Genomic DNA, 18,886 nt, shown 5'->3' with positions numbered 1-18,886 from the left:
TCCAGCAAATTACAATTACTGAAAAAATTGAAAAGGGGGGAACAATACAACGCATTTCTAAGAAGGATTAAAAAAAATACTCCCAGTTTTATCTGAATAAATTCATATTCTGAAACCAAATGTAAGGAAACTGAGACAGGTCACTGTTTGCACCTAAAATCTGGTGACGTATTCAAAAGAACGAGATTCCCCGCCCCCAGCCTCCGTGGGTCTGCGAGTCATCAAGGCCGGATCGGTGCCGTTCGGGGAAGCTGCTCTGCCCCGCGGCTATCTGCGAGCCTCTGTTTCTCCTTTCGAAGCAGTCTGGAGCCCCATCCGGTTCCGACCACAGCCTCACTTCCGGCATCCGCCCAGACAGCCTCGGGCTGAACGAGAAGACACCGCCCCCGCACCAGCCGCGCGTGCGCACACTCCGGTAGCCCCGCCAGAGCCACAAAGGCTCCGCCCCCGCGCGCTCACGCACGCGCCCTTCTCGGGAGGCCCCGCCCCCCTAGGCTTCCCGGAGCCTGGGCTTGTGGGCGGAGCTGGCGGGCCGCGACGGGCGGGGGCGGCGGGGGAGCCCGGAGGAGGGCGGGGCTTGCGGGCCGAGTCCCGAGGGCCGGGCCCGCGGGCTCCGCGGGCGCGCTGGGCTTCTGGCGCTGGCGGAGGCGCCATGCAGGCCGACCCGACGCCGGAGCGCAGCAGCCGGGTCCTGACGCCAGAGCCGGAGCCGGAGCCGGGGCCGGGCTCAGAGTCGGTCCTCGACCCCGAGCAGGATGCGCGGGTGGCCCTGGCCGAGTTCGCGGCTCTGCACGGCCCGGCGCTGCGTGCGTCGGGAGTCCCCGAGCGGTACTGGGGCCGCCTCCTGCACAAGCTGGAGCACGAGGTGCGGGTCGGGGCGCCGCGCGGGGAGGCCCGGGGTGCCCCCGGGAAAGCCAGGGTGCGGGCCCTCGCGGCGCGCACGCAGCGTCCCGAGCGCGCCGCTGGGGTGGGTGGCTCTGGAGTTTTCTACCTGGGAGGGTGTGGTCAGCGGGCCGGCTTCGAGCGGAGAACCGCTGGGGTGGGGCGGCCAGGGGCCCCTCCGGAGGACGCGAGAGGTTGGGGAAGCGCGCCAGGGGGAGTTGGCGGCGTGGAGATGGGAGGGAACGTGCGTTCCAGGGCGGGCTTGGGTGAGACGCGCACGGGGAGAGTCGGGGGCCGGCGTGGATGGACGACTCAGGAGGTGCACAGGGCCGGAGATTTGAGCATGGCTTGATGCCCAAACGCCGTAAACTTTAACTTTTGTGGCGGTTTGGGGCCTAAGAGCGGCGGCTAGAGCCCCTACCTGTGACCCCGGTCTTGCCAGCAGCTGGGGCTGGGCCAGGGCTGCAGCGAGAACTGGAACTAAAATGAACTTTGGCTTCCGTTGTGCGTGCCAGGCCCTGGGCTGCGTCCTCCACAATCCGAGCCCAAAGCAGCCCTGTGAGGGTTAGGATCCATCACCCCTTTCCTACAGTTGAGAAGACTGAGGCTCGGAAAGAGGAAGTGACCCTCCTAAAGTCTGTCCGACCTCAGAACTAGCAGCTTTCTTCGTAGAATTCTTTCGTGTTCCTTCATTTGATTTGAGCCCCAGGTCACCGTCATCTTGCAGGTTAAGGAAAAGGCTGTTGGAGGCAGAGACGGCATCTAAACAAAAATGAAAAGAGCTCAGAGACTACCCTGGCAGTCCAGACTCCACGCTTCCAGTGCAGGGGGCAGGGGTTCAATCCCACATGTGGCATGGCACGACCAAAAACTTAAAAATTGTTTTTAAGAGTTCAGATGGTTCAAGGGTCTCCGTTGTAGGGACAGCTCCTTTTTGCTGGCCTATGCTCTAGCCTCTACCTCCGAAGGGTCTCTCCAGGGTCCTAGCTGAGGGGTGAGCCCTGGGTTTTGGTGGTTTGCCCAGATGCTGAAGCCAGAGCACATTCATGGGACCTGAGCTGGAGCCAGGCCCTTTCCGGGGTACCTCCTGGGTCAAGACAGACTGAGAGGTGCAACTGGTGAATTGAGATCCCAGATGCTGCTGGGTGAACCCCACCCTCTCAGCCAGACTCTGGACGTCTGACATGGGGCGGAGGGTGACAGGGGTTGGGGGGTCGGGGGGACCAAGTACCTTCCTGTTCAAAAGAAGGGTAAGAAAGTAAAGAAAGAAAGTGAAGTCGCTCAGTCGTGTCCGACTCCTTGTGACCCGGTGGACTGTAGCCCACCAGGCTGCTCTGTCTGTGGGATTCTCCAGGCAAGAATACTGGAGTAGGTTGCCATTTCCTTCTCCAGGGGATCTTCCCGACCCAGGGATGGAGCCCAGATCTCCCGCATTGCGGGCAGACACTTTAACCTCTGAGCCACCAGGAGACCAAAACAAGGGTAGATGCTATAAAAAAGATACAGTGTTATTGGTACCTGCCTTTTGTAACTGAATTCTTTACCCCTCAAGCCTGCCCTCCATTTGCCAGCATTTCCCAAGTACTTGCTGTAGTCCCACACCTCTGCTGTGCAGGAAGGGGACCGCAGCAGTTGGTTAGGATAAAATGGTCTTCTGGTGCTGGGTGAATGGATCACGAGGTGGAAACACCCTAGCCCTGGCCCTGCCAGCCTCTGTGGGCAGTGAAGTCGCTTGTGCAAGTCACTTGCCCGTCTTGAGTCCAAATCCAGGAAACATGGCCCCAGCTCCCACTGTCTTGGTGGAGTCTGGGTGCAGAGGTGTGCCCAGCATGTAGTCACTGGAGTGTAATGTCCCCTCCATCCTGGCCACCGTTGCTCTGCTCAGGGGCACCCAGTACTTTTCCATGACCCTCCCTTGCTGGGGTGACGGGCAGACCTGTGAGTCACCACTTTGCCAGACCCAAACCTGCAGCCCTCGTTCTGACAGACCTGCTGCTGGGGCCCAGGTGTGGGGGAGGATGCTTGCTGGCAGAACAGGCACCTGCTGACCGAGGAAGGGGGGGCCACTCCTGCCCGCCACTGGCTTGGAAACCAGGGGGAGTGTTTTGAAATAAATTTCAGCTCTTTCTGGCCAACAGGAATTTCCCAGCTGCAAAACCACTCCCCTCCTCTCCCTCCATAGGGGCTCCTCCAGCCCCTTTGTGAAGGGATGGTGGTCGTGGCCATTCCACAGCTGGGAAAGGGCAGGCCCTACACTGCCCCCTCCCCCTTGTCAGGTTTGGGCGTGGAGGGATGGAGATTTGGGGTTCTGGGTTGGACCCCAGCCTCTGAGCTGTTCTCTCCTGAACTCCAAACCAGAGTAAGAGTTGTGGTTTCCCCTGCCTCCAGGCTTTCTGGGTGGCTAGGGGTTCAAGACTCCATCCCAGAAAGTGCCCTAGCTCCCCTGGGATGCACCTGATGGGCTCCGCAACCCTTCCTGCCCCAGCTACTCTGCCTGGAGTTCTCACACCACCACCTGACGGCCACACGTTTAAATCGTCCCCTTCCTGGGACTTCCCTGGTGGCCCTGTGTCTTAAGACTTCCCGCTCCCAGTGCAGGGGGCCCAGGTTTGATCCCTGGTCAGAGAACTAGAGCCCAGAGTCTGCAGCTCTAAGATTCTGCAACAGAGACCTGGAGCAGCCAAATCAGTTAATCTTCTGCTTCCTTCACCACTCCCTTCAGAGGACGGCGCCCCTGCAGGGGTTATCTCAGCCTCTCAGATGGCCCCTCCTGGCTCTCTGTCGTCAGCTCCCAGGGCAAGGTCATGCGTCACTCATCCTCACACCCCCAAGTGCCTGTCCTGCCCAGCACATCAGCGCTGCTCATGCCTGAATGGATGGCTGATTGCCAACTGCTGAGATGAGTGTGTCTCCTGTTTTTAGTGGCGTCATGGGAAATACATTTTAGGGGCAGCTGGTCTTTGTTGAGTCCTTCTGTGCGCCGTTTGATCTGATGTATTGCTCTCAGCTCCTCTGGACGGTAGCTGATGTCCCTTTGCTGCTGAGAGACTAGGCTCAGAAGTGTCATGGTGTCAAGTGCTTACAGAGTAGCTTCTGTGCTCTCTGTGTGTGTTAGTCAGCTAACCCTCCCAACAAGTCGCAGGTAGATCCTAATATTCCCATTGTATGGATGGGGAAACAGGCATGGAATGATCGAGTGACCTGCCAACTTGTGGCAGACGCCGGGTCTTGAGTGTGGCCGCATGGGGACCAACTGGCTTGTCCCCTTCAGCTGCAAGTGGCTTACAGTTGCCAGGGAAACTCAAGGAAACCCAGGCCCTTTCCTTTTGTCCCATCCTGGCCCAGGGGCCCCAGGAGACCAGCCCCAGGCCATGCTTGGTACAGACCTGGGTGGGTGTGGTTGCAGGGCACTCTTGAGCACCGCCCCCCACCGCCATTTCCTTACAAATCTCCTCTGCCGCCCTGGCATTGGGTTGGTGGTTCTGGTGAGAACAAAGCTGAGCTGAAATCCCTGGCCCGCCGCGATCCTGCCTCTTCCAGGCATTGTGAGCAGAGCCGCCCCCTCGACCTTCTGGGCCGCATTTTCCCTGTGAAGCAGGAGCCCAGACTGGCTGTCACTGGGAGGTGCACGCGGGCGGTCCCTCCCCCAGGCGCGGGTCCCACAGGCTGGGGCACCCGGATAACGGCGCCCGTGTTGGTGGAGGAGGTGAGGACCTCATTCCCACTGATTGGAAACCTGTCTCCTGGGTGTAAGATGGGCAGCTGGACAGTAGAGAGGCCCTGTCCTCGGGGCTCAGTTCATCCCCGAGGCCAGGGCTTGGCGGAAGGAACGGGGCAGGAACGGAGTGTCCTGCCAACACCCCCTGCCTCTGGCCCCCAGGTTTTCGACGCTGGGGAGATGTTCGGGATCATGCAGGTGGAGGAAGCCGAAGAGGAGGAGAGTGAGGACGAGGCGGCCCAGGAAGCGCGCAAGAAGCCCAACCCCGGCGGCGAGCTCTGCTACAAGGTCATCGTGACCAACGAGAACGGGCTGCAGGCGGCCGACCCCAACAGGTAAGGAGCCGAGGGCCGGGCCCTCTCGTCCACGCCGCGGCTCCCTCTTGAAGGATGTCACCCCGGCCGTCGCCCCCGGAGAAGCAGTCCTTGCAGGCGCTCCTGCTCCTCCGGGCCAGGCCACTGGCCACTTAAGCCAGCCTGAGACGAGGTGCGCGGCAGCCACCGTGTTTCCAGCTGGGCCTGAGGGCCCTATCGGCCCCGACACCGATGGCATTCCCATGTTCGCCGTGTTCTGTACGTCTGCAGAGCGGCCTCCCCCCAGCTGCCTCTTAACCTGTCCCCGCGGTCACACTGACCACGCGTGGCGAGCCCCCATCTTGCCAGTGAGGACCCCGTGGGAACGGGCTCACCCAGGATCGCACAGCTGGTCGCAGGTGTGGGTGTCATCCCAGGGCCATCTTAACTCATGAGCCTGGGCTTTTCCAGGGACACCCCGCGCCCGGGCCTCCCTGCTGGTCCTGCTGAATCTGGTCTCTGTGTAGGGGCCCTGGCCTTCACATCAGTGAATGTGAGCAGCATGGCCTGGTTGACTCCCCGAGTGGGGACTCGGGGTCGGGGGGGCAGAGGTGAGCCTGGGCCTTGCACGGGGCCTCGGTAGAAAGGCCAGGGCTAGGACTGGACCCCAGGCTTCCTGCCTTCCAGGGGCCAGAGGGACTGTCCTCAGCCAGGACAGGCGTAACTTCGTTGAAACCCTGGGCAGGGTGAGGGGGAGGAACTTGCCAGCCCCAGCGGGTCCCTGGGCGTCTGTGTCCATAGCTCTTCCTGCTTTCCCAGCTCCTTCACCAGTCCCTGGTAGGGTGGGAGGGGCCACACACGTAATTACAGCAGCCAGGCACCACCACCCACGTGTCCTCTGACACAGAAACTCATTGAGTTCCGTACAGCAGACCTGTGCGTGTGCCCGCTCCGTTCCCACCTGTGCTGGCCGTGGGGCTCAGGCCCAGCGGCCTCCTCAAGGGGCTCCCTGCCCCCCTGCCCCCGCGACTCACACCAGCAGGCAGGTCTGGGAGCGGATGGGCATGGTGTTGAGATTGGGAGCGCGGCTCTGGGCCCTGTCTGCCCTCGGACCTTTGTGAGTCTCCCCCAGTGGCCAGGCCCAGCCCCCGTGTACGTCTGCCCAGGTCACCCCCAGGTGCTCCTGGCTCCATGCACGAGGGCAGGAGTAAGTCTCCGTTTGTTTCGGGATGTGCCAACAAAAAGTATGAGCGCAGTGAGCTGGCCCCCGACCGCAGGACTGGAGTGCTTGCTGTTCCTTTTGCTTTAGTGGGGTGGGGGGACCACAGCTGCTTACCCAGCAGGCAGAACCCTGTGCACTGGGGAGTCCACGTCCAGCCAGGCCGGGGTGGTGTCGGGCAGCCTGACTGGTGGGCTGGGGGCAGGCAGGGCCTCGGGCCTACAGGGGAACTCCTCGCCCTCCAGCGAGGTGGTATGGGAGCCATCTAGCTAGTCCAGGAGACTCGACTGGGTGGGCTTCCTGTCTGGACACGTGAGGACTTGAAGCCTCTCCCGCACAAGGCCTTGGCACCTCCTGAGCAATGCCCAGAGGTCCCGGGTGAGCACAGATGAACTCTGGGTGGGGCTTCTTTGCGCATCTGCCTGCAGGTAGCAAGGTGGGGGGTGTGGGCCCACTTTCTAGCAGCTCAGAATCCAGCCAAGGACACTTAATGTTCATCGTGATCACTGTAATAGTCAACCCCTCAACACCCGAGGATCCAGTGTAGGCAGCTGGCTGTTTGTCTCATTTGATCCTCACAGCAGCCTCATGATAGAATGGATAGGGATGTGTTCCCCTTTTTGAGAAACTGAAAGAGGGGTGGGAGTTTCCCAGGACAAAACAGCGGGCAGAGCCAGACCCCCACCCAGGCCTGGTACCGGGTCCAGGCTGCAGCCCCAGCCTCTGCCTTGAGGGGCTACCCCTCCGCTGGCCCTTGCCCAGCCCCGCTTCTTGCCTTGACCATGTGGTAACCTCACTCACCCCCACCGTGGCCTGTGCCCGCAGCATCTTCCTCATCGACCACGCCTGGACGTGCCGCGTGACGCACGCCCGCCAGCAGCTGCAGCAGGTGCCGGGGCTCCTGCACCGCATGGCCAACCTGATGGGCGTCGAGTTCCACGGTGAGCTGCCCAGCGCCGAGGCCGTGGACCTGGTGCTGGAGGAGATGTGGAAGTTCAACCAGACCTACCAGCTGGCCCACGGGGTGAGCAGGCAGCCGGGCCCCAGGGGAAGCAGACGGGCCTGCGCCACCCCATGCTATCGGGGCGGGTGGGAGGCGGTCCCCTGACCCCACGAGTGAGCAGACTCCCCTTCCCAGCCAGTGGGAGCTGCCCTGGTTCCCTGCAACTTCATCATGGGCCTGTTACTCTTCGCCCTGGGCCAGCCAGTGCCAGAGACCCAAGTATCTACATGGCCTTGGACACAACCTTGTCCCAGACCCCGAGACGTGAGCCCAGTGACCTGGCTGTCTCTTTCCCAGTGCCTGCTGGTTCCAGCACTCTCTTAAATACCCTTAGTGATTTTTTTCCTGCCTTCAGGAGTAGAGTCCAGTCCCTTCAGCATGCTCTGGGGTTTACATCACTCCCAGCACACCCCCCAGACCCACCCTCATGCACCAGACCCCTACTACTTTCAGCCTGGGAGAAGACAAAAGTTGTTTCTTGTGATCGCAGCTGTCGCCTCCTCCGGGAAGCCTTCCCTGAACTCCCCGTCCTCCCCCTGGCACACACACAAAACCAAGCACCCCCATGTGGCTGCTAGGCTAAGTGCCGCCTTTACACGTACCTTTACCCCACCCATGATCACACAGCAGTCCCCTGGCCCGGCAGCCTTGTGTTCAGGGGGCTGGAGGCACGCCTGGTGGGTGTCCCAGGCCCTGAGAGTTGAGTGTAGACGGGCTGGCGGCCAGTGTTCGGGTCGTGAACGCTGGGAAAGGTGCAGGGACCGGAGGACCCGTGGGTGAGGGTGGTGTGCACTCCGCCCGCAGACGGCCGAGGAGAAAGTGCCCGTGTGGTATATCATGGACGAGTTTGGGTCGCGCATCCAGCACGCGGACGTGCCCAGCTTCGCCACCGCCCCCTTCTTCTACATGCCCCAGCAGGTGGCCTACACACTGCTGTGGCCCCTGCGGGACCTGGACACGGGCGGTAAGTGAGGCCCCCCCATCCCCTGAGGAAGGGCTGGCCGCTCTCCCGCCGCCCCACTGACAGCCCGCATGTCCTGGTGCAGAGGAGGTGACCCGGGACTTCGCCTATGGAGAGGCCGACCCGCTGATCCGGAGGTGCGTGCTGCTGCCCTGGGCCCCCACCAACCTGCTGGACCTCAGCTCCTCCACGCCCGAGCCGCCCGCCGAGCACTACCAGGTGGGACCTTGGCCCTGACCCCCTGGGCCTGTTTGCCTGGTGGCTTCTGGAACGTGCTCCACCAGGTCACCAAATGTGGCGGAGCCGCAGCTGGCTGCCGTGGGAGGTAGAGAGGAGTCTGGGGGTGTCTGCGAGACAAGGGTCTCAGAGCTCGGTGAGCAAACATGAGCTGCGTGTGGCCGCACTGCTTGGCGTCAGCGCGGAGCCCAGAGCCCTGGATCGCAATGCTGGAACCCTTCTGGAGGGGAGGGTGGAGCCAGTTGGAAGCGGGGTGGGGGGCTGCTGGACAGGGTCTGGGGGGTGGAGCTGCTGGATGGGGTGGAGGTGGGTGGAGCCGGTGGATGGAGTGGAGGGGGCGGTGTGGAGCTGGTGGACGGGGTGGAGGGGGCGCGCAATACTGCTGCTCCTTGTTATGGGGTCTGGGGTGGGGGCCGTGCAGCTGGGCTGTGAATCTCGGCCTGGGACCATTCCCTTGTCTCCTGACAGCTCCCTCACAGGGGGTGTGAGGACACTGTTTATACACTGCATGGTGTGTTTCATGGTGCACAGTAGGCCCACAAGTGGTCATCGCGAGCATCGTAGCTGCGGATGACAGTCCATTGTCTGGGCCCCACCAGGACCAGGGGACCCACTCACAGGGCCAAGCTGGTGGGCAGTTCGTGCAGGGCCTGGTCCATGGGGCAGGCCAGCATAGGGAGCCAGGGTTGGTGCAGCCGGGGGCGGAGCAGCAAGCGGAGCTGGTGGGAGCAGAACCAAGCAGAGCTGAGCAGGAATTAACACCCCGGCCCCCTCTCCTCCCCGCCTCTCATCTCCAGCCGCTTCTTCTCATCCATTCATCCCAGTGAGACACCAAGGGATGCACAAGCCTCTGCTTAGCGCTTTATGGACGTGCTCAGCTGTAACCCTCACGGCAGGGCATCCGGTCCTGTTGCATCGTTATTTAACGGGGGGTGAGGAGACGGATGCACAGAGAAATTAAGTAACTTGTCAAAGGCCGCACGGCTGGCGGAAGAGCTGGAGTCCAAACCCGGAGGGTCCTGGTGACTTGCGGGCCGAGGCTCTAGCCTTTCCGCAGCGTGTTGACGTTTCTCTGACCCCCACCAGTCCTTCAGACGCTCACCGAGCGCCCCAGAGGATGGTGAAAGGAGGAAACGAGCTAACCCCGCTTTGACGAGTGGGCAGGGTGCCTGGTGTTAGCTGTCCTGTGGTTCTCTGACTGGGAGGCCTGGGCCAGCGTGGTGGGCCTGTTGGCACTTTTCCCTGTGAATTTAAGCCAGTGGTGATTGAGCCTTATCAGAAACTGAGTGATCACGCTTCTTAATCCTGAGGTGTATTTCAGAGCCTTGTAGAGTGCCTGCACTTAGTAGGTGCTTATTAAACACTTGAATGAGTGCGTGAACGCAAAGGCGTGGTTGACGGGTGGCTTAGAGACAAAGATTTCCTGGTCTTGAGGTTGTTAAAGGAACGTGAATTGAAATCAGTAATTTGGGGCAGGGGGCGGTTAGGGGGAATGCCCCCCACTGGCCCAAGAAGAGGAGAAGCGTTCAGACACTGGTTTTCTTAAACATCCTGGTGACTTTTGACCCATCTGGTTCAGGCCTATGCTCTGGGCCCTGGGGTTGCCTGTATTAGTCAGCTAGTACCAGATAACAGTCTGTTCCAAAACATAGCTGCCCAGAGCAGCAGACGTTTGCTGTGTCTTGCTTTCTGGCAGACGTTTATGTCTTGCTTTCTGTGGAAAGGAGGTGGGGAGCAGCCCAGCTGGGCATTTCTGGCCCTGGCTCTCTCGTGAGCACAGTCAGGCTGTCGTCTGAGGCTTGGTCGGGCTGAGGACCAGCCCCCGTGGAGCACTCAAGCCTGGGAAGGCGGCGCTGGCTATGGCTGGGGGGCCTCTTGAGCGTCCTTGGGACATGGCAGCTGACACTCTGGGAGGAAGTGAACAGAGGGGAGACGGGAGGAGGCCGCAGGTCCTTTCACGAGTTTGCGGACTCCGCTTCTTCCCGTGGGTTATAAACACATCATTCAGCCCAGCTGGCGCTCAAGGGGAGATGCGTTATTAACTATGCCTTTTGAAAGGAATGCCAGAAAATATGTGAACAGGTTTTAAACCACCACGCCGCTTAACCCTCAGAGCGGCCCCCTCCCGGGACAGCGCCTCCTGGGCGGCGGCCTGTGACTTGGAAGAGGCGTTTAGAAGCTACAAGAAGGTTGAGAGCAGTGTCTACACTGTTCTTTTGACACCGAACAGGCTGTTCAGGACCTGAGGGGCCTTGAGCCCTGGAATTCTGGGGCAGGAGTGATCAGGGGGCTCCAGGCACCCCAGCACCCGAGAAGGGCTCTACCTGAGTCCAGGTGTGCCCCCCAGGATCACAGAAGCCTGGTGTGCAGGGAGGAGGAGGCCTGTGCTCACTTGCTCCCTTTCTTGAAGGTCTGTTTCTACCTCCAGCGCTTCCTTTCTAGGCCATACTGGAGGAGAACAAGGAGAAGCTGCCCCTGGCCATCAGCCCCGCGGGGTACCCCTGTGACCACGTCTTCAAGTGCGTAGCCCACCCGCACCCCCAGACTGTGACGAGACTTCTCGCTGTCTTTCCTCATGCACTCCCCAGACTCCTGGGACATCCCCCATCAGGCAGCCGCCTCCTGGCAGCACAGCAGGGACCGCCAGGGGTGGGGTCTCAGGGTCACAGAGGGACGCCCGAGAAGGGAGGGTGAGCCGGGAGCCAGCCCATGCTGGGCAACCAGACGCCCAGGAGAGGTCGTTCCCAGCTGTCTGCAGCTGTGGACTGGCAGCTTCCATCAGGCCAGGTAGGCCTGCAAGCCCAGGCTGAAAGTAGACAGTCCATTTTACAGGCGAGGAAGTGGAGGTGCAGAGGGATTCCCCGCCCAGATAACTGAGCCGCCTGGGGGCAGCTTGGCCTCCGTCCGCACCTCCATCTGGCTGCCCAAACCTCCTCACTCTGTCCCTTCCCCCCAGGCCCTGGGGGTTTCCTCCCGTCTGGTCATCCTCCCCTTCCCTGAGGCCACAGCCCAACACCCCTCCACTTCCTCTGGTCGGAGGCTGTACCAAGGCCCCGTAGCCTCGTCCCCAGCCGTAACTGGCCATGAGCTAGATGCCTGGTGCTGGCCTCACCTCTCTCCCCACGCCTGGATCATTGTCCAGGTAGGGTCCTGTCTCCCTCCTACCTTCACTCGCAGCCCCGTTGCTTTCAAAGTGTGACCACATCTACCACCCCTGGCAGACACGCACCGAGGCTGCCCCCCGTCCTCTCCCCTGCCTGGGGCCAGGGCTGGTGCCAGCGTGGAATGAGGCCATCTGGGCCGCAGGCTCACCTGCAGGCCTTGGGGCGCCGGCTCGCTTCTCTGAGGGCACTCCTCTTTAAGTGTGTCTGCCTGCCCTGTTTGCACGTGGGAGGAAGGACCCCAGGTCGGTGAAACACTGGGGTTGTCCTGTTTCATCCTCAGGATGAGCGCGAGGAAGTGGGCCCTGGGGTCCTGTCTCACAAGTTAGGGATCCGAGGTTGCCAGGGTCCGAGGGCCCCGCTGCTGGGCGGATGTGCACAGTGTGACCGCAGCCCTGCCCCCGCCCCCTCAGGGTCTACACGGACATCCAGCAGGTGCTCAGCCACCTCACCCACCCACGCTTCACCTTCACCCAGAGCGAGGCGGACGCCGACGTCCTCTACAACTTCTCGCACTTCAAGGACTACAGGTGAGGCGCCTCCCAGCCCAGGGGCCCGGCCTGCCCGCCCCCGGGAGCCACCGCCTCCCCTGACCAGCGGTACCTGCCTGGGCCCCGCAGGAGGCTGAGCCAGGAGAGGCCCAACGTGCTGCTGAACCAGTTCCCCTGTGAAAACTTGCTGACGGTGAAGGACTGCCTGGCATCCATCGCGCGCCGGGCGGGCGGCCCCGAGGGCCCGGCCTGGCTGCCCCGCACCTTCAACCTGCGCACAGAGCTGCCCCAGTTCATCAGCTACTTCCAGCAGCGTGAGAGGCGGTGAGCTCCCCCGTGCGCCCCACTAGCTGAGACCCGCCCCCCACCACCAACGCCCGGCAGGCTCCTGTGGCCCCCATCTCTGACCACCCCTGTGTCCCTCCGCCTGGCCCACCCCATGGCCGAGCGCCTGCCTCGTGCCCACTATGGGGCTTGACAGCCCTTCCCCTTGGAGAGCAGCTCCCTTGGCCTCAGCCAGCTGCTGGCTCCCGAAGCCCAGCCTCTGAGGTCTCCTCTGGGACACCTCCCTCGGCCCCCTCTGCGGCCGCAGTCCTAGGGACACACAGCCTAGCCGACTCCTCTGCTCCCAGGGGCGAGGACAACCACTGGATCTGTAAGCCCTGGAACCTGGCCCGCAGCCTGGACACCCACATCACCAAGAACCTGCACAGCATCGTCCGGCACCGTGAGAGCTCCCCCAAGGTGGGGCCTTGGGGCGCTGGGAGGTGGAGGGGAGGCCTGCTCTCAAGGGCCGGCGAGGGTGGGTCCTGGTGGCAGCATCGTTGCTCAGATGGGAGGAGTTGCTGCTCACTGTCCTTGCCGGCAGAGAGAGGGGCCCCCAGGGGACCACCCACAGGAGGGAGGTGGCCGGGCCAGGGAGCCCCACAGGGCCCTGGGTGGAGGTGCTGTAGTGGCGGGGCCAGCGGTCGGGGAGGTAAAGGACACAGGTTCTGCTCCTGGACAGACAGAGGCCGGAGAGACAGAAGTCACCAGATGACCGCTGGGGAGGTTCCCAGCCCTGGGATGGGGAGCCGGTGGATTTTGGGCTGAGGATTTGTTTCCAGTTTTCAAAGCTTAAAAATCCGCGGCGTCTTTTCTCTAAACTAACAATGAAGAGAAAGAGCTTGTTGCAGTTCAGACACGGGTGTGAAAAGACAGGGAGACGCAGGGTGCGGGGCTCAGGTACCAAGTCGGGGGCCCCTGAGCCCGGGTTTGGGGAGGTAGGCTCGAGAGCGAGTCCACTGCTGCAGGCGTGGCCACGCTCGGGCGTTCCCAGGCATGAGCCGCAGCCAGGGGGCCGGGCCGCTCCGTCCTGGCCACAGCGAGAGGAGCGCCCACGAGCCTGCTCCCGTTCTCAGGTTGTGTCCAAGTATATCGAGAGCCCCGTCTTATTCCTCCGGGAAGACGTGGGGAGGGTCAAGTTCGACATCCGCTACATCCTGCTGCTGCGATCGGTGAAGCCCCTGAGGTTGTTCGTCTACGATGTGTTCTGGCTGCGGTTCTCCAACCGGTAATGAAGGCTGGGCTGGGGATTTGGGGAGCTGGGCCGGGGATTGGGGGAGTGCCTCTTTTACTCTGGATGGGAACGCCTGCACCGGGGCTCCTTCCCCAGCAGGGACCCCGCTGAGCCCGTTTATGGTAACCGGCAGTAACCCTCCCCAAGTCAACACCCCCTCGTGTGACAGGCCCCCACCCCTGCACACCCTGTCAACGTTTAGGGGCTCGCGGGGGTCTAGTGGTGAGCCCACGGGGGCCGTGGGACCACCCTGCCCGCTCTCACCAGGGGGAGAACGGATGCTCGGCAAGGGGGCTCCGAGCGCCTGCCTGCCTACCCTGCTGGGACCGGCCGCGCTCGGGACCCACTTGAGCATCCGTCTGCTCGTCCTACAGGCCCTTTGCCCTCAACGACCTGGATGACTATGAGAAGCATTTCACTGTCATGAACTATGACCCGGAAGCGGTGCTGAAGCAGGTGAGCCCTGGCGGGGTCTCAGGAGCCGGGTCCCTGTGGAGGCCGGTGCAGACGGGACCCCACGCCCGTCAGCATGTCTTCGGGCCCGGCTGTGTACTGGTCCAGGGAGCTGCCCTCTGGGACCTGCGTCCCCTCCCACCGCTGCCCCCAGCGCTCGGAGGGGCACATGACACTCAGCTCAGGTCGAGATAACGGGGTCCTGAGGCTTTCCTGGTTCATGTCGCACGGCCCCCAGGGCGGGTGGCTGCTGCTGGCCTGTGACCCTGCCTGGACCCTCTGTCTTCCCCGGGCTGCCTGGGTGCCTCGAGCAACAGGACGTGGGGGCAAAGTTTCTTTGAGATGAGGGCATCAACCCCCAGCTGGCCCGCGGAGCACCTGGGGTTGGTGAGGGAGGCTCCACTGGGCAGAGGCAGGGCCCAGCTCCCGGTGGAGAAAGAGAGCCCGGAGGGGTGTTGGTCCTGACTGTTCAGGGCAGACGGGAGGTAGGGCATAGCCACTCTCGACCCTGCTCCATACTGCCCTGCTGGGGCTCTGTGGTCCCCACTTCCAGAAAGCAGCTGCTCCTGAGCATGGGGCTATTACTTCCCGGGCACATGGTGATGTTAGTAAACTGAACGTTGTGTATGTGTGTGAGTCATTTCATCGTGTCCCACGCTTTGTGACACACACACCCCCGCCCTGCCCCGGGTCTCTCCATGGAATTCTCCAGGCGAGAATACTGGAGTGGGTTGCCACAACCCAGGGATCAAACCCAGGTCTCCTGTATCGCAGGCAGATTCTTTACATTCTGAGCCACCAGGGAAGCCCTGAGCTGCGCTGAACACTCGCTGTTCCGTGTGTGAGGTCTCCTCGGGGGGCCCTGCGCTGGCAGAGGGGCCAGGCCGCGTGCCCACCCAGCAGGGCTGCTGCTGCATGTCCCTCCTCTTGCCCAGGGCTGTGTTGGCAGCTGGTCCCTAGGACCCTGAGCCCCTCTGGAGCCCTGGCGTACAGCTGAGGTCATTGCTGAGGCCTGAGCGGCTTCCCTCTGTGGAGCAGGCATCATCCTGAGGGTCACGTCTCCTCTGATGCCCCGGCGTGGGGGATGCGTGTCCAGCAGGGTGTGGACGCTGGGTTTCCTTAGGAAGCCTATCCTGGTCCTCTCTGGGAGGAACCTGAGTTGACGACCAGCGTGCTCAGGTGTGTGCTGGGTGCAGTCTTGGCCTGAGAAGCCCTTGCCATCTGCAGGCATTTTGAGCCATTGCTGAGCTCAGACATGAGCCCTGCATGGTCAGGTGGGAGTTCTGCTTCCAGTGACCGTTCTGAGAGGGACATGGTACCCCGTTGGCCGGCCCTCTCAGCATTCAGTGCCTCACTGGAACCTCGCAGCCACCTGCAAAGCAGGTTTACTGGGCGAGGAGCACTGTCCCATTTTACAGATGGAAACACTGAGGCCCTGAGAAGTAAATGTGTCCAGAGCTCAGACCCCATTTCCTGCCCTCGATTGCACTGGCAGGGGTGGAGCTGGAGAGGCTGTGGGCACCTTCCTGGGGCCCCAGCGAGTGTCAGCTCTGCGTGAAGGCAGGGCAGGCCAGGCCTCCCTCGTCCCTGCCCAGAGGAGGCCCCAGGCGGAGTGCGACGAGCCCTGTGTCTGTTGCAGGTACACTACAACGAGTTCATCCCGGAGTTTGAGAAGCAGTACCCAGAATTCCCCTGGAAGAGCGTCCAGGTGAGTGCTGGCCAAGCTCGAGGGGCCAGGGCTTGCCTCGTGGGCAGCGTCGGGCACGTGGGGGGCCTTCGCCTCTTCTTGGTGGTCCTGCTCCTCCGCCAGAGGGGTAGGGTATGGGCGAGACCCCCTTCTCCCCTCTGGCCCTAGTGGGGTGTCATGAGGGCTCCTTAGGGAGGGGAGGAGCCTGGCAGGGCCTTCAGGACCACCCTTGGGACAGACGTGGGCTCTGTGCATCCCAGGAATCACACATTTGGGGGACACAGGCTGGTCCCCACATTCTGGAGTCAGCATCTCAGATGCTGTGCTCCCGGGCTTGGCGCAGAAGGAGCTGTGGAAGCACTGAGGCGGGAGGACACAGCTCTGCAGGGAGTGGGTGCCAGGTGAGAGGACAGCGAGAGTCAGGCAGAGGTGGCTGCAGCCGCGTCATGAGGGATGTCGGAGCAGGTGACTGGCCGCTTGGAGACCAGGGCTCAGGAAGGGCTGCTCTGAGGGCCTGGTCCCAGCGTCAGCCTGCAGGCCCCCTGACCCTGTGTCCCCTTCCCCCGGCCCCCAGGCTGAAATCTTCCAGGCCTTCAAGGAACTGTTCCAGGTGGCGTGTGCCAGGCCGCCCCCGCTAGGCCTCTGTGACTACCCCTCATCCCGGGCCGTGTACGCAGTCGACCTCATGCTGAAGTGGGACAGCCGTCCTGATGGTGAGGGGGCTCCCCAACCCCGCCCTGTTTACCCAGAGCTGATCCTCCAGCCACCCCACCCCCGCTGCCACGCCACCCCCCCAGGGACAGAGAGAGGGCGCTGTTGCCTCGGCCTGGTCCCCGCTGCCCCGTGCCCCTTTTCTCTGATTAGCCCAGAGATCTGGATCAGAGGAGGCCCATCCTGGTCCAGAGCCTGCAGGGCGGAGCACAAGGAGGAAAGGGAAGTGGGTGGCCGTAGTGTCAGGAGAGGGCTCATGAGGAAAGGCGCCTTGTGTGCAAGGAGAGGGGACCCAGCGACCCACTGAACCAGACATCTGAGCAGGGTGTGGTCGCGTGTGGCACTCCCAGGGTTGGAGGCAGCCCTGGTCTTGCCCCTGCCAGAGCAGGCTTCAGGCCAGGCCCCTCCAGAGAAGCCTCGCGGCCCCCAGCACCCCTGTCCCAGGCACCTCCTCCTCAGAGTAAGACAGGCCATGCTTCTGTGCCGTCAGGGAAACGAGCAATGCAGCCGCAAATCCTGGAGGTGAACTTCAACCCGGACTGTGAGCGAGCCTGCAGGTACCACCCGAGCTTCTTCAACGACATCTTCAGCACCTTGTTCCTGGACGAGCCCGACGGCTGCCCTGTCACCCGCCTCCTCTAGGCGCCCGCTGGCCCTCTTGCGAGTGCTTGTGGGCAGATTCCAGCCTCAGTTCTCAAGAGCTGCTTCTGCAAAGTGCCCCCTCCACCCCCCTGCAAGCCATCGTCCCAGTCTCCCACCCTGGGGCTCAGGGACTCCCCTCTGCTCGTTTGGTCCCCAGGGTTGAGTGCCAGGCCTCAGCCCACACACCCCTCCCCAGCGTCCGTGCAGTGGTCGGTATCAGCTCAGCCAAGGGCTTTATCCCGGAGAGCTCGGTCCCTGGGGTGCTGTGCTTCCAGAGGTGTTTGTGAAAGGGGTTCCGGGGAGCACGACAAGGTGTCCTCAGGAAGGAGGTTCCCCAGGAGCACTCAGGCCAGACTGGCTGTTACCGCGCTCCACCCCAGACCCTGGGACAGGCGTCTGCAGATCACCCCGGGGAGCTGGCTTCTTAGAGCCAAACTTCTCGCCCCCAGAGTTGAACTTTCACCAGCAAAATCTCCCTTGAGGCTCCAGGGCGGGAGGCCACTGCCCTTGGCTGCTGTTGCCCTTTCATCCGGGCCTGTGGACAGGCCGCAGTGTGGTGTCAGGCCCTCCCAGGCCACTGGGCCCCGCAGCGGTCCTCATCTCATCTGAAGTTGGCTGGGACACTGGTGAGGGGGCTCGGGGACAGGCGGACAGCAGAGACCAGGCGGTGGATGGCTAAGGACAATTCCAGGGAGAACTTTGTGTTATAGTCAGAGGCCGCCTGCCACCAGCCAGAGTCAAAAAGCGGGATTTTTCTTACTTTTTCATTTATGGGGAGAAAACGCAGAATTCTCATTCTTCATGATGTTTCTGGAACTTTGAGTCCGTTTGCAGCATAGTTTGTGTAGCCACTGTGTGCCCAGGCCCGGCTCACCAGACGGTGGGGCTGACTTCTGTAGCAGAGCTGCCTGCAGAGCTTTCTTGTGTGTGCGTGCGTGCGTGTGTGTGTGTGTGGAGGGGGGTGGGATGCTTGTTTCACTCTGAAGCCAAGAGTGATCCTTGTAGCAAAACTGGACTTGACTGTGCCGCCCGCCTGTGTCTGCCGGGGCGTGTCTGTCCATCCTGTCTGTTACGCGCAAGTTCAGCCTGTGTCCTGGGGAAGCACCCCTTCCTCCAGCCGAGCAGAGGTTAGAGGGCAGGATGCCTCATCTCTGGTTTTCCCCTCAGAGAGCTGCCGTGTCCTGTCCGCTCCTGACTCGATTTGTGCTGCAGTAAAGTCCACCTTCTGTGCCTCTGCCTCCCTTTTCTCTTCGGGGCCCTGGAGCCACAGGCCTGCCTGATGTGTCAGTTGTTTTCCGCTGGGAGTCGAAGAAAACCAGAGTGCCAGGATGAGGGCTTTGAGAAGGGGCCTCCCAGGTGGCGCAGTGGGGAAGAGCCGCCTGCCAGTTCAGGAGGCACGGGAGACAGGTTCCATCCCTGGGTCAGAAGGTCCCCTGGAGGAGGAAGTGGCAACCCGCTCCACTATTCTTGCCTGGGAAATCCCACGGACAGAGAACCCTGGCGGGCTACAGTCCATGGGGTCACAGAGTGGGGTGTGATTGAGCGTGCACAAACATCCTTTGAAAAACAAGTAATGAGGTGGTGTTTAGGTCTCCAAGTCCCTGGCAGTCTGGGTTTGGGTGCTGTAAACAACTGAAATCTCTCGGTTCTGGAGGTTGGGGTGGCCTAAGGTCAAGGGGCCCCCCCTCTTCCTGACTTGGTCAGCTGTCTTCTCACTGTGACCTCATGTGATGGATGAGAGAGGTTTCTGGGGGTCTCTTAAAAGGGCTCTAATCCCATCCATGGGGGCCCCACCCTCATGACCTAGTCACCTCCCAAAGGCCCCACCAACCAACCTCTCACTGAGGGTTAGGATTTCAGTATGAATTGG

At 62.0% G+C, this 18,886-nt stretch overlaps 1 protein-coding gene across 1 annotated transcript; it reads left to right on the top strand.

Annotated features, from left to right (window-relative positions):
• On the top strand, positions 571–18,246 carry TTLL12 (tubulin tyrosine ligase like 12). The gene is made up of 14 exons (XM_018048875.1): positions 571–865; positions 4,763–4,935; positions 6,938–7,136; positions 7,920–8,079; positions 8,162–8,295; positions 10,756–10,832; positions 11,888–12,004; positions 12,095–12,289; positions 12,598–12,709; positions 13,366–13,517; positions 13,898–13,979; positions 15,616–15,684; positions 16,238–16,376; positions 16,865–18,246. The coding sequence occupies exons 1-14, from the start codon at positions 653–655 to the stop codon at positions 17,014–17,016; spliced, it is 1,974 nt and encodes a 657-aa protein (XP_017904364.1). The 5' UTR covers positions 571–652; the 3' UTR covers positions 17,017–18,246.

This window comes from Capra hircus, chromosome 5, assembly GCF_001704415.2.
Source record: "Capra hircus breed San Clemente chromosome 5, ASM170441v1, whole genome shotgun sequence".
Lineage (NCBI taxonomy): Eukaryota > Metazoa > Chordata > Mammalia > Artiodactyla > Bovidae > Capra > Capra hircus.
Note: the sequence above shows the minus strand (reverse complement) of the source record. Positions and strands in the feature narration are given on the sequence as shown.

What these genes read in the sequence shown, in the direction of transcription:
- TTLL12 (XM_018048875.1), top strand. Translation starts at nt 653, where the DNA reads ATGCAGGCCGACCCGACGCCGGAGCGCAGCAGCCGGGTCCTGACGCCA. An exon ending in TTCCAGCAGCGTGAGAGGCG is followed by an intron (nt 12,290 to 12,597) that starts GTGAGCTCCCCC and finishes CTCTGCTCCCAG; the next exon opens with GGGCGAGGACAACCACTGGA. An exon ending in CGGAAGCGGTGCTGAAGCAG is followed by an intron (nt 13,980 to 15,615) that starts GTGAGCCCTGGC and finishes TGTCTGTTGCAG; the next exon opens with GTACACTACAACGAGTTCAT.